Genomic DNA, 25,823 nt, shown 5'->3' with positions numbered 1-25,823 from the left:
GAGAATTACAGGAAATTTCATTATTTTTAACCTAATAATTTGATCAAGTTTCATCGATAAATTCACTGGTTTTTTAAATACATTTACAAGAATACTAAAGCTCTATTTTATTTTGGAAAAAACAAACTCTCGAATCAACAAAACATTATTGCTACTTTACATATACTCAACTAAGGGGAAGAACCACTGAAATTGCTCGTTTTAGATGAAGGAAAATGCATACAATAAATTATTCTGAATGGAAATGCATAGAATAAAGCACTAATTGACCCACACAAAAAAAGTAGGTTCACGAGTCTTGGATCAGAAAAGTAGTATCTTATCATCACAACAATCTCTAGGTGTTTTTCTCCATTGTGTTAATGTGTTATATTGGATTCTTCATTCATAATAATTTGAAAAAATAAAAAATAAAAAGAGGAACCACGAATCAAAAGTTATTTTTGATGGTGCATATTATTATTGCCTTAAGGTGGGGGCGTGTTGCAAACAAGATTCTGAATTTAAGCATATATAATTCTAAGCGTGTTATTAGTTTTATAATTTTATTCATCTCTTCCAACACTTTAAGCAATTATTAGATAGATAAATTATATGAATAATGAATGAGCTTATACCAGAGACTTGGCCTATTTATTAAGCTTTATTGTAAATCACTAAACCGTATGATGAATTACACATTACACATTAGTGGTCCCAGATTTATATGACTTTGCAACTCATTCCTGTTGATCCTGATGTTTTTTTTTTTTTTTTTGGTCAAGTGGATTGGACAGCCTCCAAAAAGTTCTGAATTTGAGAATAACCTTCCTAAACACATTTTTTTTTCTCTATCAAACATATGCTTTTGGGAATTTTATTAACTTCTTGGGCCATGAAGATTTCTTTTGTGCTGGATTATAAGTAATGCATATTAAAGTTGGGCCATAGTGTAGAAATGAACCTAGCCTAAACCTATTTATTTGGGTTAGGCCCAAAATCAAGTGTTGAGCCTAACAAGCCCAACAGGTATAGGCTTCATGGGATACAATACAAACAAAAAAAGTGTCACGTCCAAAAAAAAAGTTAATAAAAACTTCAGAAGTCTTTTTCTTAATTTTGTTTGGTCGTTAATTTATTCTATAAAAAATTAATAAAAATATTTTGACTATTAATGTTGTGTATATATATATAATATGCTTGAATATTGATATATCAAGTTAAATGTAGCCGTAGAAAATTAGTCATAATAGAGTAATAGACCAAAATCACATTTTGTTGGACCCAAAAATAAAACAAAAATATTGGCATCTGCTATAGCCTATATGTGTTGAGCTGCAAGAGTAACGAAGTGTATGAAGGCTGGACAAAAGAATGATGATGATTGATAAGAACAGGCACAGTGGCAGTAATGTAAATAAATAGAAAAAAGTAGCGTGTGTGTGTGAAGCGTGATTCATCATCATCTTCTTCATCCGTTGTGTGTCCGTTTCTTGTTCACTGAGCTCAGAACTCAGAACTCAGAATTAGTAATGGCCACACTTCCCTTCTTCCCTTCCTTAATTCCTTCTTCTTCTTCTTCTTCTTCTCCTAACAACCTTCACCTACTTCATCATTCCTCAACTGCACACTTTCACCTTCACGCTTCTTCTTCTTCTTCGGTTTCTGCTACTACGAACCACAACACTAAAACCACAAGGTTTCTTTCTAATTTTCTTTATTCATGCTTTCGGTGACAATAACTCAACAAGATTAGCTTTCTTATCGATTCAATTCTTCTTTCTTTCTTTCTTTCAGGACTCGCAGGAGAAGTCGGAGGCTCAAAACCGACGCCGAGATCTGCAACGATATCCGAGAGTTCCTCGCCTCCGTTGGCCTTCCGCACCACCATGTTCCCTCCACCAAGGAGCTACTCCGCCACGGAAGGTTACCGAATATATATTCTTCTCTTTTCTTTTTCTAACTTCTTGAAAAAGAACAACAACAGGAACTCAAGAATGAACTCACCAGCTGAAATTTTCAGTACTCAGTTGCTTAACTGTCACTATTATAGAAATGTCATCTTGCATGTTGCTATGTTGCGCTTCTGCACTCTTAGTTTAGATTATATGTTAAACTTAATTAGGCTTGCTAGTCAAATTGGTTGAGATCTAGTAAGGTTACAGATTAACTTGATTACTATTGTTCATTAGCTTTTGATGCATCGACTTTAGTGTTTTTGGTTTTCTTTTGTATAAGTTTTCGAGCCGTTGTGTTTATAGGAACGACCTGGCAAACATTGTTAGACGGAGGGGACATAAACAAATTGAAGAGCTTCTCACGAGTTCATTCAATGCCAATCTTGATTCTGAAACCTCTTTCGATGAGAGACCGGATTCTGCAGATGATTGCCGAGGTCTTTTGACAGGTCAATTACATTTCTTCTTTGTGAATTGAATTGACTCTTTCCTTAATCATAATTGATGACTTGATATATAATACAATTTAAAGGTCAGAATGGGAATGTGGACAATTTGGTTGATGATGTAACGCCATCAACTGAAGTTTATTTCCGGAATAATTCTGGTAGTTTGGACATTGATTCGAGTAAAACTTTAGATGAATGTACTTCCACCCCTGTAGGATCCTCTGTAAATCCAATGATGGATAATGGCATTAGTGAGCTGACAGATCACATTGAAGTGGTCGACCCTGTAGAGGAGGGTTATTTCTACCACACTGAAGTGGCTGTTGCAGATAATGATTTCAGTAGTTCAAGGGAAGGCCTTTCTGCTAACTTCAGTAATCAAAGTTCCATCATGCCTTTAGAAATTTCTGGTGAACAACCATTTGGGTCAGAGTATTCTGAAAATTCGGAGAGTGAGCAGAGTTTAGTGGGAAAAACAGTTGGAGACACAAACTTACCCTCCCCAGTTCTTTCCATGGAAAACCATTACAGTAGTTCATTTAATGATTCCGAGACTGTTGACGCTGAAGAGTACACGTGTGAATTAGAAGCTTTAGATGACAGCAATAACAATACTGCTGAAGATGTTCGCTCATTCTTTGAAGTTTCCACTATGGAAAACCTATCTGTTGAGAACCAAGGTGATTCAGCTCATTCTGCTGGGAGCAGTTCCATAAATGTAGACTCTTTGGCCAACTTGTCTTTGGAGGAAAAGGTTGCAAATTTTATTCAGAATGGAGATTTAGATCCAGTTGAAGGTAATTCTAATATGTAGGTTATATCTTGGTCATCAGTGTTAGTTTATATTGGACCAATTAAGTTGAAGAATCATTTCTATCTTCAGTACAAATTTTATGAACAATATTCTTTTGTTGAATTTGGACAATGCGAGTCTTCTTGTTTGATTCTTATATCACATCTCTGCTATTTCAGATGGGTATGATTCCCAGGAAAATAAAGTGAATATTGGAGCAGAAGCTGCTGTTGATATGCCCCTAGGTATCCTTCCACCTGAAGACAATAATTCCATGGCACATAATGGGAGCTCATTGACATCCCAGCATGTTGTTCCATCTGGAACATCAAATCAGCTCTTTGGGTTAGTATATGGATGCTCATTGCCAACTAGGATTGTGGGAAGTTAACTGGCTTTTACATTTTATTTAAGCCCTTTTGTTCCCTTGCATGCAATTATACATAGGGATGAGCAGATGCAGCATGAAATGCTTAAGAATAGTTGTAGCTATAACTTACCATGTTATTTTTTCTTTTCGTTTTCCATTGCATAGTATCAGAAGGAGTTGGAGCTGTTTCGGCTGAAGGAACAGATCGTGAAGGAAAAGGTAGATGAGCTATTTCCGAGAACCATGCTAAAAGATATGTTTTCCTCTTTTAAGTTTGGATCAAGCTTGTTCTTTGGCTGGGCTTCTGTTACTATCACATTTGAAGTATTATTATTATTTTCTTCTAGCAAAAAAAAAGTTGTTTCTTAATGGGTTTGAAATTAAGTTTACATCAGGCCAAGTTGTCAAATCTGACAACATTCTAGATTCTACTTCTTGTTTTGTTGAAGTACTAACAAGATCTTAGCTTGCTAAGCAGCTGAACTATGTGTGGAACTTATTATCATATGGATGTAAAACAAATCATGTTTCCCAGATCTACTTTTTAAGTGGAAGGGAAATATTGATAATACAAGTGATTTCTAGATTTCTGCACCACTCTCTTCAACTTTTAGGTGTTACTGTATCCATTACTCACTCAGCAGCATGTTACTTTTGCTTTCAGCTTGCTTTGTCTGTCCTACAAACCAAGGCAGAGGCAGAAATTGACAAAGCCAAAAAAGTTATATCTGAAAAAGATGCAGAGTTACACGATGCTGAAGAAAGTCTTACGGGTCTCAAAGAGGTATTGCATCTGCGCGGTTCATGATTTTTAATATACAAATATTTGGAGCATCTCGTCTCCTCTTGGTGTACTATTTAGCTTGTACATGTTAACAGTGTTCACCATGAATAATATTAGAAAATTGGAGAGTATTTAACTGGGAAATTATAAATTGTTCCCTAAACTCATGGTTGTAAACAAAGTCTTAAGGAGCACAACATAAGACCACTGGATCCCCAGTATTGGTGTAATTAAAATTTATGTACCTTTTGGCACTGTTTTCCATTATATTTCCAGGTTCAGCTCGAGTTCTGTTGCGATGCTGAGGTTGTGGAGGTTGCTGGTAGCTTCAATGGTTGGCATCACCGAATCAAACTGGATCCTGACCCGTTGGCTAGTGCCTCAGACTATGGTGGATCAAGGTTCTAAAGATTTCAGTGATACATATGTCTTGTGCTAATGCTCAATTCTAAATTAGAATGTTCAACTAGTTACTATTAACCCCAATTACCGATTTATTTTCTGTCATCCAATAATAATTTTCTTGTTGATTGCATAGTTTGTTGATTTGCATACCTTCATCCTATAACAATATATTATAACATCATTAAACTGTTTCTAAAATGTATTTATATGTGCTGCTCATTGTATAATATGCAGGAAAATACGTTTTTGGTCAACAACGCTGTGGCTTTATCCTGGCGTGTATGAGGTGAGTGCATCATCTACTAGTGTTTTGACATCTGTCTTTTTATTCACATCAGGGTTAGTTGCATTACTTCTAGGAGGAGCATTTCTTGATAGTACCATATTTATCGTTACATAACCTATTTTTTGTTGCAGATAAAATTTGTTGTTGATGGTCACTGGAGATTAGATCCTCAACGGGAGTCTGTATCAAGAGGTCACATATGCAACAACATTCTAAGAGTAGATATATGAAGCATTTTAGCTGGTCACAAAAGCTACATGTATATACAAAAAGGTACGATCAAGACATGTATATACGTGTCTTGAACTTTAATACTGCAGTTGTTTCTGAAATTGGTAGTGCCCTAACACATTATAGTGGACTGTTGTAGGGTACATAAAATCAAGACACTGTTTGCTGTGAATTTCTGAACAATCACTGACAGCAATATGGACAAAAGGGGGACACAACTGACAAGCATGCAAGAATGAGCAGAGAATTTTGATCGTGTATCTTAATACATACTAGCTAAACGCAGTTTGTACATTCACTTTAGGTCTATTAGAAAGATTAAGACATCACATCATCGCGGACTATGCATGAATTTCTTAGGAACTATGTTTAGTTTGGAAGAGTCTTAGCTCCAATTTTATGCGCCATCGTCATTGTATCAGACTATCAATCAATTAGAAGAAAATGTAGCTTCCTTTTCTTTTTAATCCTACTTTTCCTTCAGTTATGTTTTGTTTTTTTTTTAAGTCTTTAAAACCACCCACGAAAAGAGGTTAAAAAAGTTAATTTTGCCGAGCTCTGTAAATTTAACATATGATCTCTGTTCTTGATACCTAGACTTCGTTTCATACAAGAACGAATTTAGCTAAATAATTGCCATTCAAGTAACAGTATAAAACACTTCAATATTGGTATATTTTTCTGGCATGTTGTTGTTGATATGAAAGCCCAAAAGGAGGGGAGCGTGTTGAAACCACGTGGAAAGGTGTTGTTTACATAAAAAAGCGTGTCTCTTTCCACACCTTTCCATTCTTGTCTCTCTATCTATCTTTCCCCTTTGAGCTTTTCCAGTGTCACCAAATTCACTTAACAACGCACGGTACAAGAATCTCCTCCTTGTTCTGTTCTCATCCCTTTGTTTCTAGAAGACATGGCCATGGTTACTGCTTCTTCTATTGTTGGTCTCCATCCTATGTTGGTTTCACCTCCTTTATTCCACTGTTCTCCTCAACTACCACACCTTCACCTTCCAACTACTCATTCTTCTCACCTTTTTGCAACAAGACCTCTGCTTCGCCCCCACAAGTGTTTTGTGACAAAAGACGACTTTTCCATAATCCATAATGGAGCTGAAGCAGAAGGAGAAGAAGAAGAAGAATTGGAAGAGAAGAGTGAAACTATCTTACATTCCTTTTCTCCATTGCCACTACTGTTTGCAGCTGCTCTTCTACCCGGAGGTACTTACTTCAATCCCCTCTCATTCTTAATTCAAAATTGTCAACTTTTAATTTGGATATGGAAAAAGTTCAATTCTTTTTCATAAGTTTAAAAATTGTGTTAATGTTTATAGCTGGAGCTGTGAGTTCTACATTTGGGCCATTTGTTCAGCTTGTCAAATCATGGAACCTTCCAGATTGGCTTGTGCATTGGGGTCACCCTGGCAACATGGTACACTAACTTTCCCACTATATATACACATTGTAAAATAAATCTTGTTATTATAGAATTTGGTTATGAATTAACATATCCACCATTTAATTTCAGGATGCATTTGTTTGTCTCCTCTTATGTGTTTCTTGAAAAAAAAAAAATTATCCAAGCACACCATTTTTCAATAGTTAACTATATTGGTCACTTGCAGGCAGTTGTGCTCTTTGCTATGGGTGGCTATGGTACCTATCTTGGTTTTCGCATTAAATATTCTGATGATGTGGTATGATGTTCTCTCCAATTTTACAATTTTTCATTGGATATCACTATCTAAATTTACTATTATGATGTATATGAACCGCAATTAGCTTTGTGTTTATAGTTTTTATGTTGAATGTTTTCAGGAAGAAAAGGCTAAGGCCAAGGACTTGCATCCAAAGCTTTTAGCTGGTATGTTTTTCTTCTTTGCTCTTGGTGCTACCGGGGGAGTAACATCTCTACTCACATCAGATAAACCCATTTTTGAGAGGTAGTCAACAACCATTATTGTATCTTAATCCTTAAGTTGAAGATTGCTGGTTAAATTCCATGTCTTTATGCATTTTTCATTTGGAAAAAACAACAATCTGATTTTGCACTTGTTAATGTTGTTACCTTTGTTTGCAGTCCTCATGCTGTTACAGGTGCTATAGGCCTTACTTTTTCTTTCCCATTTTTCATTGATTTTAGAAACAGCTTCCCTTGTTTTTACACTTTTCAGCACTTATATGTTTAATTCATTGAGTAATTGCAGGGAAATCCTGGACTAAGGAATGTTCATGGTATCTTGGGAAGTGGCATCATGACTCTTTTTCTTATTCATGCTGCCCTTGGACTTCAATTAGGCTTCAGTTATTGATTACAACTTCTTCCAACATGTATTGTTATTTGAAGTTTTCCTTTTGGTGTACATTCTTTTTGTATTATTATTTTTTGGGGGGGCTAAGGTTTTCTCAATTACAATTGAGAAGAATGACTATCAGGATTTTATGTGCTCTTCTATTATATGTTTGTGGAAAATAAAACGGCACACATATAATTTTTGCCCCTCATTACTTAATATAGGGTGTTGTAATATCTGCACTATTTCTTCCAAGTTGTACTTGTTTCAAATGTTGAGCTCTTATTCAGTTATTAGAGAAGAAAGAAAAAGAAATTGAAAACCTTAGCAACTTTTGTTTATTGTTATAAATGATAGATCTAATGTGCAAATATTGACATTATTTCAATAGAAGTTGAAGCTATGTTAGTTTGCAGAATCTGATGAGTGTTTCATGAAGCTCAACCAATAACCGAATTAACCTTTTCATATAATGTCAAAGAAGAGGGTAACAATCCATCTGTTCCTCAAAATGTTAATCTATATCAAACACCATTTTTGATACATTTATGACCTGCCCAAAAGATTTTAGGCCCATGTTGATATCCCTAAGCATCAACTCGGTGGCTTTAGCTTCTGGATGAGACTTGTCACCTGCCACAAACTTGTGAAGACCTTCATTCATTTCTACATAGCTCCAGCCAGGTGGTTTCTGAATTCCAACTTCATCAATTTCTTTTCTCACACTTGCAGCTTCTTCATGCTGCGCTGCGTCGGCTAGCATGTTCGACAGCATCACATAACGTGCGCCATGATCATGCTCCATCTTAAGAAGCTCTTGTCCTGCAATTTTTGCCAACTCCACATCTCCATGTAACTTGCAAGCACTTAAGAATGCTCTCCAAATCACAGCATTGGCCTTGAAAGGCATGTTCGAAATTAAACCATACGCTTCGTTCAAATGACCAGCTCTTCCAAGAAGATCAACCATACAGCCATAATGCTCCATTTGAGGGTTGATACCATAAACACTCAGCATGGATTCAAAGAGGTTCAAGCCATCATCAACTAGACCATTATGGCCAAAAGCACACAAAAGTGCTACAAATGTGACCTCATCTGGTTTTAGACCCAATAACTTCATTTCTTTGAACAAAGTTAAAGCATATTCACCATGGCCATGATGAGCAAGACCAGAGATAATGGAATTATAGAGCAAAGTAGTTTTCAAACTATCACTTGTTTTGTTGAATATATCCAATGCAGTGTCTATGCTTCCACACTTGGCATACATATCAACAACCGCAGCAATGAATCCCCCGTTTTGAGAATCGGGCCAATTCTTGGCAGCATAACGGCAGTGGATCCTTCTTCCCATATCAAGTGCACCTAGTCGCGCACACGCAGAAAGAGCAGCAACCACAGCAACCACATCTGGTTTTAATCCCAAATCCTCCAACTGCACAAATAGATCCAATGCCTCTTGGAAATACCCAGCATTGGAGTAGCCATTGATCATTGCTGTCCAAGAAACCAAATCTCGATCATCCATTTGGTTGAACAATCTTCTAGCAACCTCAACCTCGCCACGGCGTGCATAGGCACTCACCACGGATGTCCAAGCCGCAACAACACTATTACCGCTCCTCACCCCACTCTTCATAACTCTCTCAGCCATATCCAAGCACCCACATCTCGCATACATATCAACCAGTGCATTCATCACCACATCATTGGAACACATTTTCTTGCATGCCAAGCAATGCACCTGCTTCCCTATTTTGAAATCTTCCAACAAATTACAAACAGAAAGCAAAGCAACAATTGTGTACTCATCAACCTCAATTCCGAAAACCCCCATCTCCCTGAAAACCCGAAACACACATCCTGCGCGACCCGCCTGCACAAATCCACTCATCATAGTGTTGTACGAAACAATATCTCTCACAGGACTTTCATCAAACACCCTGCACGCATAAGGGGTTTCTTGCAAAACACAATACATATGTAGCAAAGCATTCACAACAAAGATATCCGAAACACACCCATTTTTCATTACATGGCATTGAACCTGGAAACCAAGTTTGGGACTCAACAGACGCGCACACGACTTGATCACAAAAGGGTAAGTGAAGCTATCAGGGGAAGCAGGAGCATTGAGCATTGACCTGTAGAAAGTGATGGTGTATTGTGGGGTGTGGCTATAAGAGTGAGCTTTGACCATGGCATTCCATAGAAAGGTGTCCGGGGTGGTAACTTGGGAGAAGACAAGGCGACAATGGTGCAACGAGCTCGAGGAGTTTAAGGAAGCAAAGAAAGAGATGAGTGATGTTTGGACAAGAATGTCGTGGTGGCAGCCATTGAGGATAACGTAAGCATGGATTTGGAGTCCTTGTTGCATGGTTTTGCATGATGATAACAAGGCTTTTATTTTGAGGGATTGGTTTGTTAATAGCTGCCTCTTCATGTTCATACAAATGCCTCTTCAATTCTTACCAGCATTCGCAAACATCTAACTCAACAATGAAAATATGAATGTGTTAAAATATAAAGTTTACATAGGCAACATTTTGTTTTTATGTTCATTTATTTGAGAGATTCGCTTAGTTAAGAGATGCGTGTTATCAACCATTTTTAACGTGATTGGTGCATCAATCAAACCTATCATATGCAGAATTTGAATAAACAACAACGAGCAATGCTAGGGGGCAGCAACTTTTGTGATTTGTAGTCATCAAATAGCCATCAATGATGATTTTAATGGTGTGAGATTTCATCCGATGACTCACTTTTCTTTGCTGGTTACATGCTGGCCAGAATTTAACAAAGTTGCTGGCTCCTAGACTTTTCCAACAACTTATATTAAACAGCTACTTTTGGTTTCACATCCCATTAAAACATAGAGATTGGTCACTGAATATTAAGAAGAATCCGAACTTGTACAAAATTATAGTTAGGCAGATAAATGCTTAATAGCAACAACTAATCTAAATGAAGCTTGTCTGTGCTGCCAAGAGAATCAATCATGCTATGGTTTTGTCCATCAATCTGTAATGTGTTTCCCTCAGCTTCAATCTGCACAAACAAAACCGTGCGCAACATTCTTAACTTGAAATTTACAATAAAATTACCTGTCATCTAATCATAGAGACCCCCATCATGCCAAAAGTCCACAAGAAAATCCACCATATCCTGCATAAGTAGCATAACCCATTAATGATTAATACATACACTTCATATAACTTGTACCCATGTTTTGAAGAGTAAGGGAGAAGCATCTGATCTGAAAGGACTTACAGCTAATGGAATTGGCAGTGGAAAAGCTTCTGTAGATAAAAGCATATCCTCATAACTAGTTGTCAAGCTGTAAAAAGGATTTCTCCATAACATTAGGGTAAGCATGTAAACAAAAATTGTAAAACAAATCTAATCTTATGAAACTACCTTTCTTCCCAAATAGAGAAGACTTCATATTTGATCTACTACTAGGAGGGCAAAAAAGTATAAAACTTAATTAAATAAGTTTTTTGGCACCGGAAGTATCGATATACCTCATAATTGAATCTTTCAGTGATCTCTGCAATTTTTTAGACTGATTACCAACCCATTCCTTCCTCATTTGATGCCAAGCTATCTCAGCTGCATGAAAACATAAATATACTTGAGGTAAACAATGATGTCATTTAATAGAGGACACTAAAATGAGTATCACAATAGTTGTTAATTAGAGATCAATTATAAAAAATCCATTTTCTTACATATAATTTACTAACAAATATATATTTCTTAGTTTGCTGTTTTGAATCAAGGATACAGTTCTCAATATGACATTCAATATAAACTAAACTAACAAACATAGAGTAAAGACAATATACGTTAATCTCATACTCGAAACCTAAAACAAATAGGAAGATCTTGAATTAGAACCAGAATTGGAAGCAAGGACAAAAATACCATGGTTTACAAAAACATCTTTCTTCTCTTTGCTTGCATCAGCTGAACTGTTTTCAGTGTGATTCTGATGGGAATTTGAATTGCTACCATTGTTCTCCATCTTCTATGAAGCAGTCAACCATGCCTTTTAAGTTTTAAACCACTAATCTGCAGGCAAATGATAGATAGATATAAATAAAGCACTCAGTGAGGAAGAAACCCTTCACCAACCACCAATGCTCAAAATTCAAGACAGCTTTGACTTTATGCAATAGAAAATGCAGGGCAATATGTAACTCAACATACATCTCACTCTATGCTTCAAGCTCCTTCGGTTACAATGCATCATACTCAAAATTTTCAGCTTCCTAGCTGAACTCACTTTTCTTTTTTGGATGAATTCTTAAATAAAATTGCACCAAACGCAATTAAATGCATTATAATCCTTATCCTAAACCAACTTGGGTTGGTTAGTGGTCAGCTCACTCGTCCGCTTAAACAAGTGTCAGGTTACGAATCCCGCCTTATACATGGCCAACAACAAACCCTTAAATAAAATTCAGATCCACGACGAATTAGTCCTTAGTCTGTCGGGCTGAGAGATAGATAATCCTTATCCTCAAAATCAAATGGAGTTCCTAGTTCACAACTTCGCTAACACACTGAGCAATAACGGAATAAAACAGAATAAACTAACTAACTAACTAACAACCAACTGAACATTGAAGTGTGATTTTTTTTAGTGCAGTTAAGCTCCGAAAAAACGACGCCGTTTTGGTCAGAGAGTAAAACCTTAGCAGTGAAGAGAGCAAAACGAGACTGAAAAAGAAGAATAAAACGGAAACGAAAGGATCGAGAGAGACCTGTTGTTGTTGTTGTTGGTGCAGAAACCTGCATCTCAGAAGAACAAGACAGTGTTTGGAGTTATTATTATTCTTAGGGAAAAGGAAGGATCCTTCGGAAGATTCCAGAACTTGAGCGAAATATTAATAGGATAACAACATTAACAACATTAACGAACACTTGTTTCCACCACCACCTTAAAAACTGTGACACCCTCAGCTTACAGCTACAATTTGTTAGATTTAACTATTTTACAGTTACATATTTTAACTACTATGTTTATGAAAAAAATTAAGTATACTGATATGATAGTTTCATTCTTCTAGTAGATATTTTTTATTAACCTATTTTATAGTGTATCAAAAGACAAAAAGTTCTATGTACCAAAAAATTTTAGAACAGTGGAACTTATTTGACCATTTTATGGGTAAGTTTGGCACTTTTTAATTTAGACGTGGGAGGGAGAATGGTGTAAAACACAGATATGGAGTGTATAGATGCTTTATGCAACTGTGGTGTCAGGAGCCAAAATCAGACGGTCCGATTTTTGAGTACACAAATTGGAAGGTTCGATTACCTTCACCAAAATTTAAAATTCTTCTTCCACGCTAATCAGACTGTCCAATTACCTTCGTCCCTGTTTCAGAAAAAGTTGTTCCCATATCCATGTCTAGCACCCACATTTTCCACAATAATGCACAACACACATGCTTCTCATATCCAAAAAAAAATTAGCCTAAGTTTGGATGATTTTAGCTCTGCTAAATAATGGCAAACAAATATGTAAGATATGGGTCACTTGGTTACATGCAAACAAATTCTTCAACTACCAACTGACAATAACATCAATGAATGCAAACAAATCAATACGTAAAATGGGGACAAACGAAATGATGCATTAGATATATTTATTAGTATCAAGGCTATGTTTTTGTCTGGATTATCACTGAAAACTACTCAACACCAAATTTTCTTGTTTATTTTAGTGCTAAAATTGGAATGAAAGAAAAAAAAATTGAATAAAATAAATTTAATGTAATTTCAAATAATCCAAGCTAATGTCATTTCCTTTCATTTATCTCCATTCCATCACTTCTCATCAATAATAAATTCAAACATATTCAATCACTTTCCATCAAATCAAACATAACTACGCTAGTTTATACAAATTTGTCATTGTTTTTCCTATAAATCTAATTTAGTTTCTTTTATTCAACAATTTGGGGATAAATATTGACCTTAAATTGTAACTCAACAAACATTGATGCTCCTCTAAACAGCAAAATTTTCAGCAACAAAGTTAACAATATAGATAAATCACAATCCAAAGAAAAGATCTAGCTAAGTGTGTATCTAAAAAATCTGAATTTTGAGCACTCATTCATCGGAGTAATCGCCTTCGCTGTCTTCCTCGTATATTTGATATTCATCATCAATATCATCTTCTTGCGCCCTGTTGTTATCAACCTCATTAAAGGGAAAGCTACCGAAAAGATCCTGTAAATGAGTCCTTGAAATATTTTCCATGTTGAGATCTGAAGATTGTAAAGGAATTCAAAGACCCTCCAGATCTTTGAATGATACTGAAGAATAATCCCTATGTGGTTTTATCAGATTTTTGCACTATACTAAAGGAAAATATTATTCACAAGAGGCATTTTCTAGTCTAGAATAACATTTTCATGAATCTTGAAAGCAATAATAAGGATTCAATCCTTAAACTTAACAGTAAAATATAGTGTTCCAATAGAAAAGGATACAAGAATGAGGCGGCACAAGCATTTCACTATCTCCATCCTACACCAAATAAGAGAGGTAAATAAATATAGCATTGCAAATATAATCTTTCAAGGCAGGGGAAAGAAAACAGAGACAAGAGTTACCATATCAAGTTCTTCATCAGCATCCAATTCCTCTTCGCTATTATTACCCCCGGCTGCCTCCTCTTCATCCTCTTCAACATTCTCAGGTTCATCATTTTCTTCCGTTTCTACATGATCCAGATTAAAAAGAAAATTATCAAGAATTGGTCAATTGAAAACATACTAAATTTGTTTTTCTGTATAGTGGCAATAATTTGTCAACTCCATTACTGTACTAAATCAATATCAGCAAAAAGAATAACGAAAAAGAGGTGAATAACCTAAATTAGCTTTGTGTGCTTCCTCTCCTTTTAGCTTCAAGGCATTCCTACTGCATTCCCTCTTCAATTTTTCAAACCTTAGAGTGGCAGCTCTGAGTAAATTCTCGGTGCCAGGCTTAGGGAATACTGGTAGGAACCGCACCGTAAGACGTTCTCTAATACAATTTAGCATGTGCTGTGACAACCACCCCGTTGCAAACTACAAAATACTACGATGGTTAATGGAATATCTTTCAACAAAACTTCATGCATGGAAGATAAAATTAAGGTAATTTTGTATACTGGATTTGTGTGGCATAAATTACAGCAACTCAATATGCACAAAATTTCAGAATAGAAGAAAATTTTATGGAGTAAAACAGCTACCTATTTGCTCATTCAATCAAAGAGGAAGGAGGAAGAAAAAAAGGACAAAGTCCATATCATCCATAGTAAACATAGAACTCTACCTCATGCTAGGGGAATGAAGAGCAGAGTAGAGTACTTTGCTAACTTACATATCTGAGTTGAGATATTCAATAAAGGTTCACAAACTTACAGTGCAAGATGCCTGTGATGGAGGCTTATTTATTTCTGATTGAATATAATCATCAACAAGCTCGAATAACTGTAAAGATGTCTGCAGCTTGTAAGGGAATGCTCGAAAGGTGCATATATCTTCCCATCTAGGTTTTAGCCTAAATAAAACAAATGCCTTAAGAAATGAGAAAACAGCACAAAGAACAATATACTAATCATAAATAGTGACAGCCACCAAAATCAAATGTTATTATATCAAGGTACATGAAAAAATCCAGTTTTAGGATGCATATAAATTTAGTTGAAATTGTGAAGAATTTTGTACGATATCTTCTTCATTCGTACATGCATTCTGTTGCATATGTTTATCTACATTGTTATTTTCAGTTTCCTCATTCACATTCATACACATGAATGGAGTGCTTCCAAGTTTCCATTAACAACGTTGCTTTGTAAAGCAAGAGACAAAATGAAGGAACATACCTATTGGCTAGTTGAGCATGAAAGTGACTTCGTAATGGGATTGGAATTCGATATTCAATCCTTTGATAACTGCCGATTCAAAAACACATAGTCAACAAAGATCAGATCCAATATATATATACATAACAAAAACCTATAAGGACTAATTGACATGATGAAGATTTTGCATTCTCAACCCTGGAGAAAAGTATAAACTATTAATATTTATATAAAAAACAATCCCGTCCCAGATAAGATTCTAATGCTGAAAAGAACTCCTAAATAATAGCTACAGACAAATATACTAAGAAATTTACAAATACGGAGTAAGTCATACATGCGAGAATCAGGATCTTTGCGTGGATCATATCCTTTCTTGATCCAGAACCTTAGAAATGGTCCATTGGAAAAGTAGTAGGAAATTCTAGACAAAAGCCTACAAGAATAAAGAATAAAAGGTTACTGCACAAGTATCTAGCATTTCAATTGCTGCAAATTAAAAAGCCAATGACTAGATTTTGGGCAAGTCACCTTCTAAGCTTGCTATGTGTAAATCTTAAGCCGATATCAAGCAAGCGTTCAGTAAGAGCATTTTTGGACCATATAGGCCGTTCATCAAACAATCTAGATACAGCCATTTGTGATTCCCGCTGATTCGAACCTTGTGGTACATATTCCTCCCAATTAACTATCTTAGGAATCTGTAAGCAAGCTAAGTAAAACCAGAAACACTAAAGTACATTTTTATCACAATATGTCTCTAGAATATGTTCTTGTTCTCTTGTTTCGAAATCATTAAAAAGAGTCAGAACTCAGAAGTATTAACAGGGTTTAACCAAAATTTCCTCCAAACCCAAAAGAAAAGGATATCTTTAATGTCAAAATCAAGTGCAAGGACTTGCTCCATGTCCATCTGCACACATGGCGGTGAGTAATTTTTGCTGCTATGGATCTGTATTATCATGTAGCATTGTAGAAATACATATCAACAGTCGCTCTTATATTCTAGTATACCAAAAGGATTGAAATCTATGCTTAGATCCTTACTACAAAATTAACTCAGATTATATTTACCTCAACATGATTTGGCACAACTTCCTCTTGTCCTAGTTTTGAACTCAATATGGCAGGTGGTTTCAAGCTGAAATCAAAATAGAGTTAAAGCAAAATGAAAATACTAGTCCAACTGTGCAAAGATAACTAGTGAATCATCAATGCTGTTATGCTGATCCGTGAGCTTTTCATTCTCTTAGGCACAAGTGATGATTTAAAACTAGAGTATCAGAGAAACTTACACTAGATCTTTTGGCATATCTTTTGGAGAAAAAAGAGGAGGAGCTATGATCATGACATCCTCATGATCCACATCCATGAGACCTCCCTTATCTATTATAGAATAGAGACACAAACCATTTGACATGGTAAAAGAGACATTTAAAAACATTAGGTTGAAGTGACAGAATATTAAGATATTCACCAAAATCTGGCTCTTCTACTTCTGCCCAATTTCTCTTTTTCCTCCTGGCAACATCCGCATGAACAGGAACTACATGTTGATAGTCTGCCATTCCTTCATAATTTTGAAATGCAACAATAGAAGCCAAGTAATTTGCTTCACGGGTTGTTTAAGGCTAATAAATCCACTAAGTTCTTGGCATGGAAAGTAAAACATCCCAAACAAAAACAACTATAAATGTCTAACCATTAAAACAATATGCTTTAGGAAAATGAGAAACAATATCAGCACAAAGATTGCCCTCTTCATTTGCAGATGTACAGTCCTCAGCTTTATTATTGGTAGCCATTTGGTCGCTTTCTGGTTGGTTTTCTTGAATCCCATTTTCCGTTCTATTTCTGGACATGCTGTTATCATCTTTGGCATCATGAGTATCATGTGGTTTTCTCTTAGATATTTTGAGAAGAAAATTGTTTGAGGGCTGAAGTTCCCCAAATGTAGGATGCGAATATGGGTCTTCAGGGCGAAAATGGAGCTCCAGTTTGTTTGATTCTGAACTGCGAGCCTAAAAAAATTCACTTCAGACCATAACAGAAGTAAAAGGTCACATAAACCAAAACTCATTGACAAATTAGTCCTTTGAATATGAAGAGCAACATAATCGGCATGAACAAAATGAACTTATCTTGGTACCTTAAGGATGCCTTGAATTCCACCAAGAGTATCTAAAGCTCGAGTAACAGATGATGGATAACCAGGATAGTGCACCAAAAATCCTCGAGTGTCGGGAAGAACCCCAGAGATTGTGCCATCCTTGATCACTCCCATTAACTTCTATACTCGTAGCATGAGAAATACACGAGCTATTAAGTTTCTAAACACATCTAATACCTGATTTTCGATATCACTAACAACTAATAAGGCCAATGAACTATAGCTCAAGCGGAAAATTTACTAGAATGACATGAAATAGATAGCTTCCAAAAACTAAGAAACTTGTTATAACAAAATATTTGAAGATGAAAAATCAACAAAAATTCCAATCTCCAATTTTATTTATTTATTTTTCTTTTTATAAAAACCAGAAATCAGTGTATAATGGAACATTTTGCTCTTGACGATCCTATTCCTTAAACTTGCAATTATTCTACTTTCTTTGAATCCATTTGAAGGTAAAGTTGCAGCATTTAACATAAATAGAGAAAAAAAGGTTGTACCTAATCATCTCATTCTAAAGCAGGGGAAAATAAAAGGCATGTAATTCAACCGATTCAGCTCGGTTAGTTAGTTAGTTAGTTAGTTAGTTGCAGAGCATGGACTCCATTATTAAGCAACGATACAGTACACACAACCGTATGGTGCATGATGCATATCTATCTGAAAGCTTTTCTATGAATACGTATATATGTATGTATGTATATACGTATGTAAGCGTATAAGAGAAAACAGAAGAAGCTAATAAGTTTGATGTACCTGTGAATTGGGGTTACGTTATGGTGGTGCACGGCGGAGCTGAGAGAGGTGACGATGGAGGCTCAGGTGAATGGCGACTTTGTTGGGTAGTGGCAATTATGGTAATTTGGATAAAGATTTTCAGTTATGGGCTGAAAGCCCAATTTTATTTGGCCCAATTTAATTGGGCCCTAGTTTAGTAAGCTAATACACACAAAATTAGGTTATAATATTATTAAATTATCATTTTATTATGACAAAAAAATATCATCTTATATTGTATAACCTATTTTATTATTATTATTATTATTATTATTATTATAGGATATATTTCTCAAGATAATATAAAATTTAATAGAATAAAAATTTATCACTAAAAAAATTATCTTTATTATAATAATATTATGTTTTAACTTTTAACAATGCTATAACTTATTTTTATTTTTTAAAAGTGTAAGGCTTATTAAATTTTAAAACTTTAATAATTGATATAAAAAATGATGATATAACTAATAAAAAATTTGTTATGCATTTATAATTTGTGATATAATATTTATATATATGTTATACATTAAAGTTAGAGACTTAGAGTCCAAGTATATGTGAGAAAAATGAAAATCATCATTATCAAATTTGTTGATGCATGATTGTAGTTTTGACTAAATTAGTTATTATTAGTTTACTATTAAATAAAACAAAAACGCACATGCTATAGAATCAAAATACTTGAAAGAAAAGTCACCGAAAAAAAAAATATACTTGAAAGAAAATTATCAGTACACCAAACTGTTAAAAAGCAAATCATGAATGGTAGCTAGATATTGTTTTTGACATATTTTTTCTTTAAAATTAACTAAATAATCTCCTTACACTTTGCCATTTTTTAACAGAATAAAGACACATATCTACTCGAAAAATAAATCCCATATTCCTTGAAAAAGTTCATTAAATGTTGAATTCATTAATCTATGATTCTTCCACTTTCTTGAAAATGATATTCGAGATAATCATTAATCACCCCACCACCATTGATAACAACATGTTAAGATTTTATCCAAAAATATCGAAAATTAATCCATAAAATTATTTTTTATTACCCCAATACTAGAACCTCTTCGTCAAGGAAAAATTAAAAACAAAATTACCTTTCACGGCAAGTTACTTAATTATTGCAACAAAGAAACGTGGAAATAGGAAATGCAGCATGATAATTAAGTTGTGACCATAATCTAAATTCTAAAGTACCAAACTGTATGAGAATGAAGAAACTATACATATATATTATTCATGTTAAACAATGAAGACTAAGATCAACCTAATGAAAATGAAAAATAGATAAAATTTTTATTATATATTCACAAAATAAGTTGTAATTTTGAATTCCAAACTCTTTTTTTTATTAGAAAGGTGTCACACTATTCAACATTCTAAATCACAGACCCCATTTTTTTAAAACCTTTTTCTTACTAAAAAAATACAAGATTTAAAACACAACATGCATTATTATTGGATAGTAACAAATCTGGCATGCGCATGTATATATATAACCAAGTTGGGTTGGTCTAGTGATTAGCTCACTAGTCCGCTTAAACAAGTGTCGGGGGTTCGAATTCCGCCTTGTGCATGCAGCAACCCATTGGCCAGTAGTAAACCCTTAAATGGAGTTCAGTACCGCGACGGATTAGTCATTAACCTATTGGGTTGGGCGATACCGTGAAAAACCAAAAAAAAAAACTTTTATATATTTTATAAATTTTTATTTTGATGTATTATTAGCATAAATCATGTTTACACATGTATTTCAATTAAGTATATTTTTTACATTCGGTAGTGTTAAGAAGACAAAAAATAACTAGAACTTTTTTATTTAGTATTCATTAATTGTCGCAATAATTAATAAATGTTAAATAAGAAAAATTATGGATATTATTTGCTAATTTTCTTTGGTAACCAAATATTTCCGTTTTACATTGATCACGTGAATAGTCATCTAAAAAAACATAATTGAACACTATTTAAAACTAAACTCTTTTTTATATTTTTATAAACAAATTAAAATATATTATCTGTATCATTGTTATGTTCATATATTTCTATTAAAAATAATTAAAATGTAAAAAACAAAATATTTATCTTCTATACTATATATAAAAAATAGACATAAAAATTAATGTAACCATTATTTTTCTGCACAAGTTCTGAGACGCAACCAATTCAAAGGGACCTATATATGATGCAAAATCTTTGTGATTTGTCGGCTAAGGTAAGATGTCCCTACTTCCATTTCAATCAAGCTATCAACAACTCATTCTTCATTTTTTCTCACTCTCTTACATGAGTGTGTGACCGACAAAATAGTATGCATTATTTTCCTCCACTCGTGTGTATATATGTATGTGAATTTAGTTTACACACTTAAAAAAAAAAAAAGGGTCAACAAAAGAAGCTCTTGAAAGTCCCTGTTAATAACTACTATATAATCATATAGTTTTTCTCTCTTGTCACATTCAATGTTTTAATATTGCATAATTTGAGGTTGTGTAGATCTATGTCTTTTGATTTCATGGTTTGTTGTTTGGGGAACCATGCCTTAAGTTCATGTACTTGTGGCATCTAACACTTCAAATTAAAACCTCAATATTATGTTAGATTTGTAGGACATTATTCGTCGGTGGTCCACAATCTCAACTTTCCAAGTAAAATTGCAAGTTCTAACCTTTCTATTAATTCAATTTAAATTATTTAAGAGAAAAAAAATAATATGAGCTTTATTATTATTATTATTATTGTTGTTGTTATTATTGTTATTATTATTCATTTATGAGTTATTTCTCACTACAAAAATAATGGAGAATAACGGCGGTAAAAATGCCGATTTGAAACCGCCGCTAAACATAACACCAGCAACAATACAAACGCAGCGGTTTAGATTTTTAATATGAACTTAATTTTGATATACTGAACAGTCTAAAGCGTTTTATATAATTGTGATGATCATTCATATAATTAATATAAAATGTAATTATTTTTATTAATGTGGAGTTACGTAATTAGATAGACGTGTAAAATAATTTTATACTGATTGTGCATCAAAATTAAATTTTTTTAATATTTTTATTGTCTATAAAATAATAAAACAATTTGCTTTTGATAAAAAATCAAGAGAGACCTCTACTAAGGGAAAGACTCAAATTAAATCAAAACATGTTATCAATAGCAAAATCTTAAAATTTAGATCTAATTAAGTCATGACGATGCATAAGGAGGAGGCTAATATGGTAATAAGCCAAATCTATTAGAAGAAATAAACCATTTTGATTTGAAAAGATGTTTAACTTATTTTGACGGAACATTGTAACCATGTAACTACATCCTAAGAGAGAGAACGTTAGCACTGGCATATTACACTAAATATGATTATTGAACGGAAAAGTAAAGCTAAACCATTTTTAATTAGGTAATTTTAAATAATTGCAATTAATAATTATTATTATATATTTTTTAAATAAAATATAAATAATTATTAATTAATAATAATTAATTAATATAAAATACAATTTAAAAATATTTATAGATTTGTTGTAGATTAAATCGCTATTGGTTATTTAAGGAGATTGTTTTATTATAATAGAATAGCCGAAAGTAAGAGAAAATGGTATCGCATTAAGGTAGCGTTTGGTGGAGAGACAGAGACAGAAAGACTGAGACTGAGAGACAGAGACTGAGAGACAAGGATTGAAACAAATCTCAGTATTCTGTTTGGTGCAAAACGGGAGACAGAAATTGAAACAAGAATGAAACTCTAATTTAATTTGCACAAAAGGTAAAATTGGAATTAACTAATTGAAATGAAAGTATTTAAGGTATAAAATGTTATTAAAGTTTCAGTCTCCATCTTTAAAAATTTCAGTCCCCTGTGTCCCTACTTTTTGGAGGTACTGAAATACTGAAATTTTGGAAACAGAGACAGAAATTTTAGTACCAGTCTCTGAACTAACAAACACAATACTGAGTCTCAGTCTCTCAGTCTCTGTCTCAGTACCTGAAAACAAACGCTACCTAATAGTACAAGACCTATCAGTACTTATTATGTTACAAACTTTGTCTCCACATTTAGAAAACTCTGGAATTTCCCCTTATACTGATGGAGTTCTTTTTTTATTTTATTTTTATTTTTGATCAAAGTGAGAGATTAAAAATTTTGTGACAACAGAGTGTGATTCAAGAACCCTGTTAAGATTATGAATGATGCATACAAGGATTTATTCAACGCGGCAATGGATCATAGGGGGTAGACCCTCAAATAAAAAATTGGGACCATTATTGGTTTAAGTTCTTGGCCCACTTACTCCATTCATTCGGGATTTTTCACATTACTTAAGATTTATGTGACATTCACTAGTTACCACGAATAAATTTTCATAATATTTCCTCACATTCACGTTTTTATTAATTTGGTCTTCATATTTCAATTATATTATAAAGTTAAACTCTAGACATTATAATTAGGCCTGACAATGAATAAGACAGGGTAGATACCCTAGTTCTATTTTTGTGGGTTAAAAAATTTATTAAAATTCTATTCTATTTTAGCTAGGGGTTTAGAATTTTTCAATTCTAATTTTACTTGCACCTTAAAATTCTAAATCTTACTTTACCCTATCATATTTGCAGAAATATTAATTTTTTCTAAACTAAATATAAAATTCAATCATTCTAAATTTTATACATATTAATAAAATAAAAAATAAAAACTAATATTTTAAATTACTAAATTAATTAAGTAGTTTAGTGGTTGGTCACTTATAACAAGTCATTACATGAGTGAGATTGTGGGTTTAACTCTTACATCCTTTATTATATACTTAATTTAAAATATGTGTTATATATAGGGTGCGAGTAGAGTAGGATAAGGTATCCGTATCCTACCCTATTTGTAGGCATATCTAAACTGAACTCTACCCTACTCGTAGCAAATCAGATAATCTACCTTACTCGAACAGGTTAGATACACTCTTTTATCATTAAATTATGAAAATTTTATCATTTGGCGTTCAATAAAAACTAAAACAAAGATGTAAAAATCGTATTACATGTCCACCAAAACTAAAATAATATCATTTTAACCTTCATTGGACGTCAAAACGAAAACGTCATTATTTCACACTAATTAGTGTAGCAAAAAGAAATACTAAATCATTATTCTATTTATTAAAGTTAGCACGAAAAGGGGTTAAAAAAAGACTATAACATCCGAAATCCAATCTCGATTATCACTATAATATAATTAGAATCTAAAAAATAAAATTAGTAAAACGGTACCACTATGCAGAATTATTCCGTTACTACTTACTACATAAAAATCTGATCCCCACTTTTCTTTTCATAGTGACTAGTAAAAAGACAAAATGAAGAGGTAGATAGATGGTGAAAAGACTTTTATATATTGTAAAAAAATGGGGGTTATTCCAGCAACTATTTGCAAATATCAGAGACACAATTCACGTTTCACAGACACAGTTTTTTACTTTTTGAGGAGCATTTAAGACACCCTCATCTACCTCCTTCTATGTGCCATCATCTTCTCCAAACTTTCAAACCAAGTTAAACCAATTTTCATTAATAGTAGTGCATATTCAATAAACTTTATATCTTTTGTCATTATTATTAAATTTTAAATTATAAATTTTAATTTTTAAAATAAAGTATTAGTTTAAAATATTGATAAAAAATATTAATTTGTTAGTATCTATTTTTTGAGAAAGCCTAAAGAACCAACAGATTTTGTACTTTTTAATTTATATATGACAGGAGGAACGGTGTAAGATGTAGTTATGAAGTGTATGGATACTTTACACAATTGTAGTTCAAGAGTAAATCGGACTCACTAATTTGTGTTTAAAAATTAAAAAAAATTTGCAGTACACACCGATTTGTGTTTTAGACAATTAAAAAAATTTTAATATTCAAATCGAACCATTCGATTTTTGTTTTTAAAATAAAAAATACAAATCAGACCCTCCGATTTTTCCTCCTACACAAATCGGACTGTCCGATTTGTGTTCTTAATTTTTTTAATAAAGAAATCGGACAGTCCGTTTTCTTCACTTCATAATTTAAAAAAATCTGTCCCCACATTCATGTCTAGCACCACCCACTTCTATAACCATACACAACACACACAGCATTTACATATTCAAAAAAATGAGTCCAGATTTTGTGATTTTTATTTTTTAGTCATTAATTAATCATCAATAATATTTTTTATAGTGTAAAATTGTATCTAATAATATAGAATCATTCAATTTTTTTTATAATTAAGTGGTGCTCAAAATTTAACAAGAGTGCTGCCCTAGCACTCCTCCTATTTTTTAATATTAATAAAACATTCTACAATATTTGGACTATGCACCATTCCTCAATTAATCATTAATATGATTAATTAGCTAGTATTTTAATCCCTCCTCAAATTCACCACAAATTTTTTTTTCTCTTTCGAAGGGGGCCCATTAATTATTCTCATATTTATTTTATTATTATATAAAAATAATGTACTACTACCATACTCTGTTGTTCATGATCTTGATAAGTCTCTGTCTTTCTCTTTCACTCTCACACTCACACAAACCTGCATTTATAGACACTTACCAGAATCACCAACATACATCATTCTTTTCTTTCATCAAATTCATTCATTCATATGATGAAGGCTCTACTATTATTTCTCTTTGCTATTTCTTCATCACTGTTTATGGAACCTTGTTATTCAAGCAGTGGATATTGGCCTCCTTCACCAGGATACTGGCCAAGTCACAAATTCAGGTCTATGAACTTTTACAAAGGATTTAGAAACCTTTGGGGTCCTCAACACCAAGTACTTGACAACAATAATGCATTAACAATTTGGCTTGATAGAACCTCAGGTTAGTTTAACTTTAATTTTAATTTGCTAAATACATTATCTATCTACTATATAGCATTATTCAACACATTATCACATTCTTATTTAATTTTTTAAATGTACTATTAAGATTTAATTATTTTGTTAGTTCTTATAATTCCATCAAATTTTTAATTAGATCTTTATACTTTTTTTTTCTTGTTAATTGAGTTTTTACAGTACTTTTAATTTTGTAATTAGATTCTTTTCGTATAAAAAATATTAAAATTAATAGAATATTTCTCTCAAAAAAAATATGTGATCAAAGATATAATTATATTTTTAACTGTAGATGCTTTAATTTGTGGATAAATATTCTATTAATTATAATACTTTTTACACTAACAAGGACTTAATTACAAAATTAAAAATAATGTATCCAATTAAAAAGAAAAAAATATAAAGATCTAAATTACAAATTTAATAAAATTATATAGAGGAACAAAATAATTAAAACTACTATTTAAATTGTAAATGCACAAGTATTCTCAACAAAGAAAATTATTTTCTTGGTTAATTAAATGTGTTAATAATCTATTTACTATGTATCA

At 33.1% G+C, this 25,823-nt stretch overlaps 7 protein-coding genes across 10 annotated transcripts in view; 4 read left to right on the top strand and 3 right to left on the bottom strand.

Moving 5' to 3' along the window:
* The first annotated feature begins 1,331 nt into the window (after nucleotides 1-1,331).
* Nucleotides 1,332-3,776, top strand: LOC127739618 (protein PTST homolog 3, chloroplastic). Its single transcript, XM_052257990.1, has 7 exons — nucleotides 1,332-1,678; nucleotides 1,777-1,905; nucleotides 2,241-2,386; nucleotides 2,470-3,183; nucleotides 3,359-3,524; nucleotides 3,627-3,664; nucleotides 3,715-3,776. The coding sequence occupies exons 1-7, from the start codon at nucleotides 1,512-1,514 to the stop codon at nucleotides 3,774-3,776; spliced, it is 1,422 nt and encodes a 473-aa protein (XP_052113950.1). The 5' UTR covers nucleotides 1,332-1,511.
* LOC107476277 (uncharacterized) lies at nucleotides 3,649-5,722 on the top strand. The gene is made up of 6 exons (XM_016096072.3): nucleotides 3,649-3,768; nucleotides 4,214-4,333; nucleotides 4,610-4,734; nucleotides 4,973-5,024; nucleotides 5,156-5,297; nucleotides 5,395-5,722. Exons 2-5 carry the CDS (start codon nucleotides 4,287-4,289, stop codon nucleotides 5,157-5,159), a joined length of 228 nt encoding a protein of 75 aa, XP_015951558.2. The 5' UTR covers nucleotides 3,649-3,768; nucleotides 4,214-4,286; the 3' UTR covers nucleotides 5,160-5,297; nucleotides 5,395-5,722.
* Nucleotides 5,723-5,976: 254 nt separating this feature from the next.
* On the top strand, nucleotides 5,977-7,764 carry LOC107476276 (uncharacterized). Its single transcript, XM_016096071.3, is given in 5 exon segments — nucleotides 5,977-6,472; nucleotides 6,586-6,683; nucleotides 6,877-6,948; nucleotides 7,070-7,194; nucleotides 7,332-7,764. Coding segments are annotated over 5 exon segments (834 nt in total). The 5' UTR covers nucleotides 5,977-6,165; the 3' UTR covers nucleotides 7,564-7,764.
* Nucleotides 7,765-7,830: 66 nt separating this feature from the next.
* LOC107476275 (pentatricopeptide repeat-containing protein At2g22410, mitochondrial) lies at nucleotides 7,831-12,280 on the bottom strand. Its single transcript, XM_052256982.1, has 6 exons — nucleotides 11,764-12,280; nucleotides 11,479-11,625; nucleotides 11,076-11,163; nucleotides 10,822-10,888; nucleotides 10,656-10,716; nucleotides 7,831-10,036 (listed from the first exon to the last, which is right to left on the bottom strand). Exon 6 carries the CDS (start codon nucleotides 9,995-9,997, stop codon nucleotides 8,060-8,062), a length of 1,938 nt encoding a protein of 645 aa, XP_052112942.1. The 5' UTR covers nucleotides 9,998-10,036; nucleotides 10,656-10,716; nucleotides 10,822-10,888; nucleotides 11,076-11,163; nucleotides 11,479-11,625; nucleotides 11,764-12,280; the 3' UTR covers nucleotides 7,831-8,059.
* Nucleotides 10,663-11,578, bottom strand: LOC107476346 (uncharacterized). Its single transcript, XM_016096146.1, has 4 exons — nucleotides 11,479-11,578; nucleotides 11,076-11,163; nucleotides 10,822-10,888; nucleotides 10,663-10,716 (listed from the first exon to the last, which is right to left on the bottom strand). The coding sequence occupies exons 1-4, from the start codon at nucleotides 11,576-11,578 to the stop codon at nucleotides 10,663-10,665; spliced, it is 309 nt and encodes a 102-aa protein (XP_015951632.1).
* Nucleotides 12,281-13,418: 1,138 nt separating the features above from the next.
* On the bottom strand, nucleotides 13,419-18,475 carry LOC107476274 (uncharacterized). 4 transcript variants are annotated; one of them, XM_016096066.3, is made up of 15 exons: nucleotides 18,354-18,475; nucleotides 17,574-17,714; nucleotides 17,127-17,445; nucleotides 16,902-16,994; nucleotides 16,720-16,810; nucleotides 16,499-16,565; nucleotides 16,295-16,376; nucleotides 15,956-16,127; nucleotides 15,762-15,860; nucleotides 15,446-15,514; nucleotides 14,982-15,120; nucleotides 14,444-14,642; nucleotides 14,184-14,290; nucleotides 14,061-14,097; nucleotides 13,419-13,835 (listed from the first exon to the last, which is right to left on the bottom strand). In XM_016096066.3, exons 2-15 carry the CDS (start codon nucleotides 17,706-17,708, stop codon nucleotides 13,678-13,680), a joined length of 1,767 nt encoding a protein of 588 aa, XP_015951552.1. In that variant the 5' UTR covers nucleotides 17,709-17,714; nucleotides 18,354-18,475; the 3' UTR covers nucleotides 13,419-13,677. The 4 variants fall into 4 exon arrangements, with proteins under 4 accessions (XP_015951552.1, XP_052112943.1, XP_052112944.1 ...); XM_052256983.1 differs by lacking the exon at nucleotides 15,446-15,514 and having other exon boundaries at nucleotides 18,354-18,382; XM_052256984.1 differs by lacking the exon at nucleotides 18,354-18,475 and having other exon boundaries at nucleotides 17,127-17,458; nucleotides 17,574-17,713.
* Nucleotides 18,476-24,905: 6,430 nt separating this feature from the next.
* The window catches only part of LOC107476273 (probable xyloglucan endotransglucosylase/hydrolase protein 32), a 4,501-nt gene continuing 3,583 nt past the window's right edge, over nucleotides 24,906-25,823 (top strand). The window contains exon 1 of the mRNA XM_016096065.3: nucleotides 24,906-25,255. Coding sequence (XP_015951551.1) covers nucleotides 25,033-25,255 — 223 coding nt within the window. The 5' untranslated portion in view covers nucleotides 24,906-25,032. The remainder of the gene's footprint in view (nucleotides 25,256-25,823) is intronic.

Source organism: Arachis duranensis, chromosome 2 (assembly GCF_000817695.3).
Source record: "Arachis duranensis cultivar V14167 chromosome 2, aradu.V14167.gnm2.J7QH, whole genome shotgun sequence".
NCBI classification, from domain to species: domain Eukaryota; kingdom Viridiplantae; phylum Streptophyta; class Magnoliopsida; order Fabales; family Fabaceae; genus Arachis; species Arachis duranensis.
Note: the sequence above shows the minus strand (reverse complement) of the source record. Positions and strands in the feature narration are given on the sequence as shown.

Bases quoted from the DNA above. Each gene is read 5' to 3' on its own strand.
- LOC107476274 (XM_016096066.3), bottom strand. From the start codon at position 17,708: ATGGGAGTGATCAAGGATGGCACAATCTCTGGGGTTCTTCCCGACACT. The intron at 16,995-17,126 runs GTTAGACATTTA...AAAATTATGAAG, and splicing joins TAAAGCATATTGTTTTAATG to GAATGGCAGACTATCAACAT. The intron at 16,377-16,498 runs GTAAATATAATC...ATGATAATACAG, and splicing joins TTGTGCCAAATCATGTTGAG to ATCCATAGCAGCAAAAATTA.
- LOC107476275 (XM_052256982.1), bottom strand. From the start codon at position 9,997: ATGAACATGAAGAGGCAGCTATTAACAAACCAATCCCTCAAAATAAAA.
- LOC127739618 (XM_052257990.1), top strand. From the start codon at position 1,512: ATGGCCACACTTCCCTTCTTCCCTTCCTTAATTCCTTCTTCTTCTTCT. The intron at 1,679-1,776 runs GTTTCTTTCTAA...TCTTTCTTTCAG, and splicing joins CACAACACTAAAACCACAAG to GACTCGCAGGAGAAGTCGGA. The intron at 3,665-3,714 runs GTAGCTATAACT...TCCATTGCATAG, and splicing joins TGAAATGCTTAAGAATAGTT to TATCAGAAGGAGTTGGAGCT.
- LOC107476277 (XM_016096072.3), top strand. From the start codon at position 4,287: ATGCAGAGTTACACGATGCTGAAGAAAGTCTTACGGGTCTCAAAGAG. The intron at 4,334-4,609 runs GTATTGCATCTG...TTATATTTCCAG, and splicing joins GTCTTACGGGTCTCAAAGAG to GTTCAGCTCGAGTTCTGTTG. The intron at 4,735-4,972 runs GTTCTAAAGATT...TATAATATGCAG, and splicing joins TCAGACTATGGTGGATCAAG to GAAAATACGTTTTTGGTCAA.
- LOC107476346 (XM_016096146.1), bottom strand. From the start codon at position 11,578: ATGGAGAACAATGGTAGCAATTCAAATTCCCATCAGAATCACACTGAA. The intron at 10,889-11,075 runs GTATATCGATAC...TCCTTTTTACAG, and splicing joins CTGAAAGATTCAATTATGAG to CTTGACAACTAGTTATGAGG. The intron at 10,717-10,821 runs GTAAGTCCTTTC...CTACTTATGCAG, and splicing joins CACTGCCAATTCCATTAGCT to GATATGGTGGATTTTCTTGT.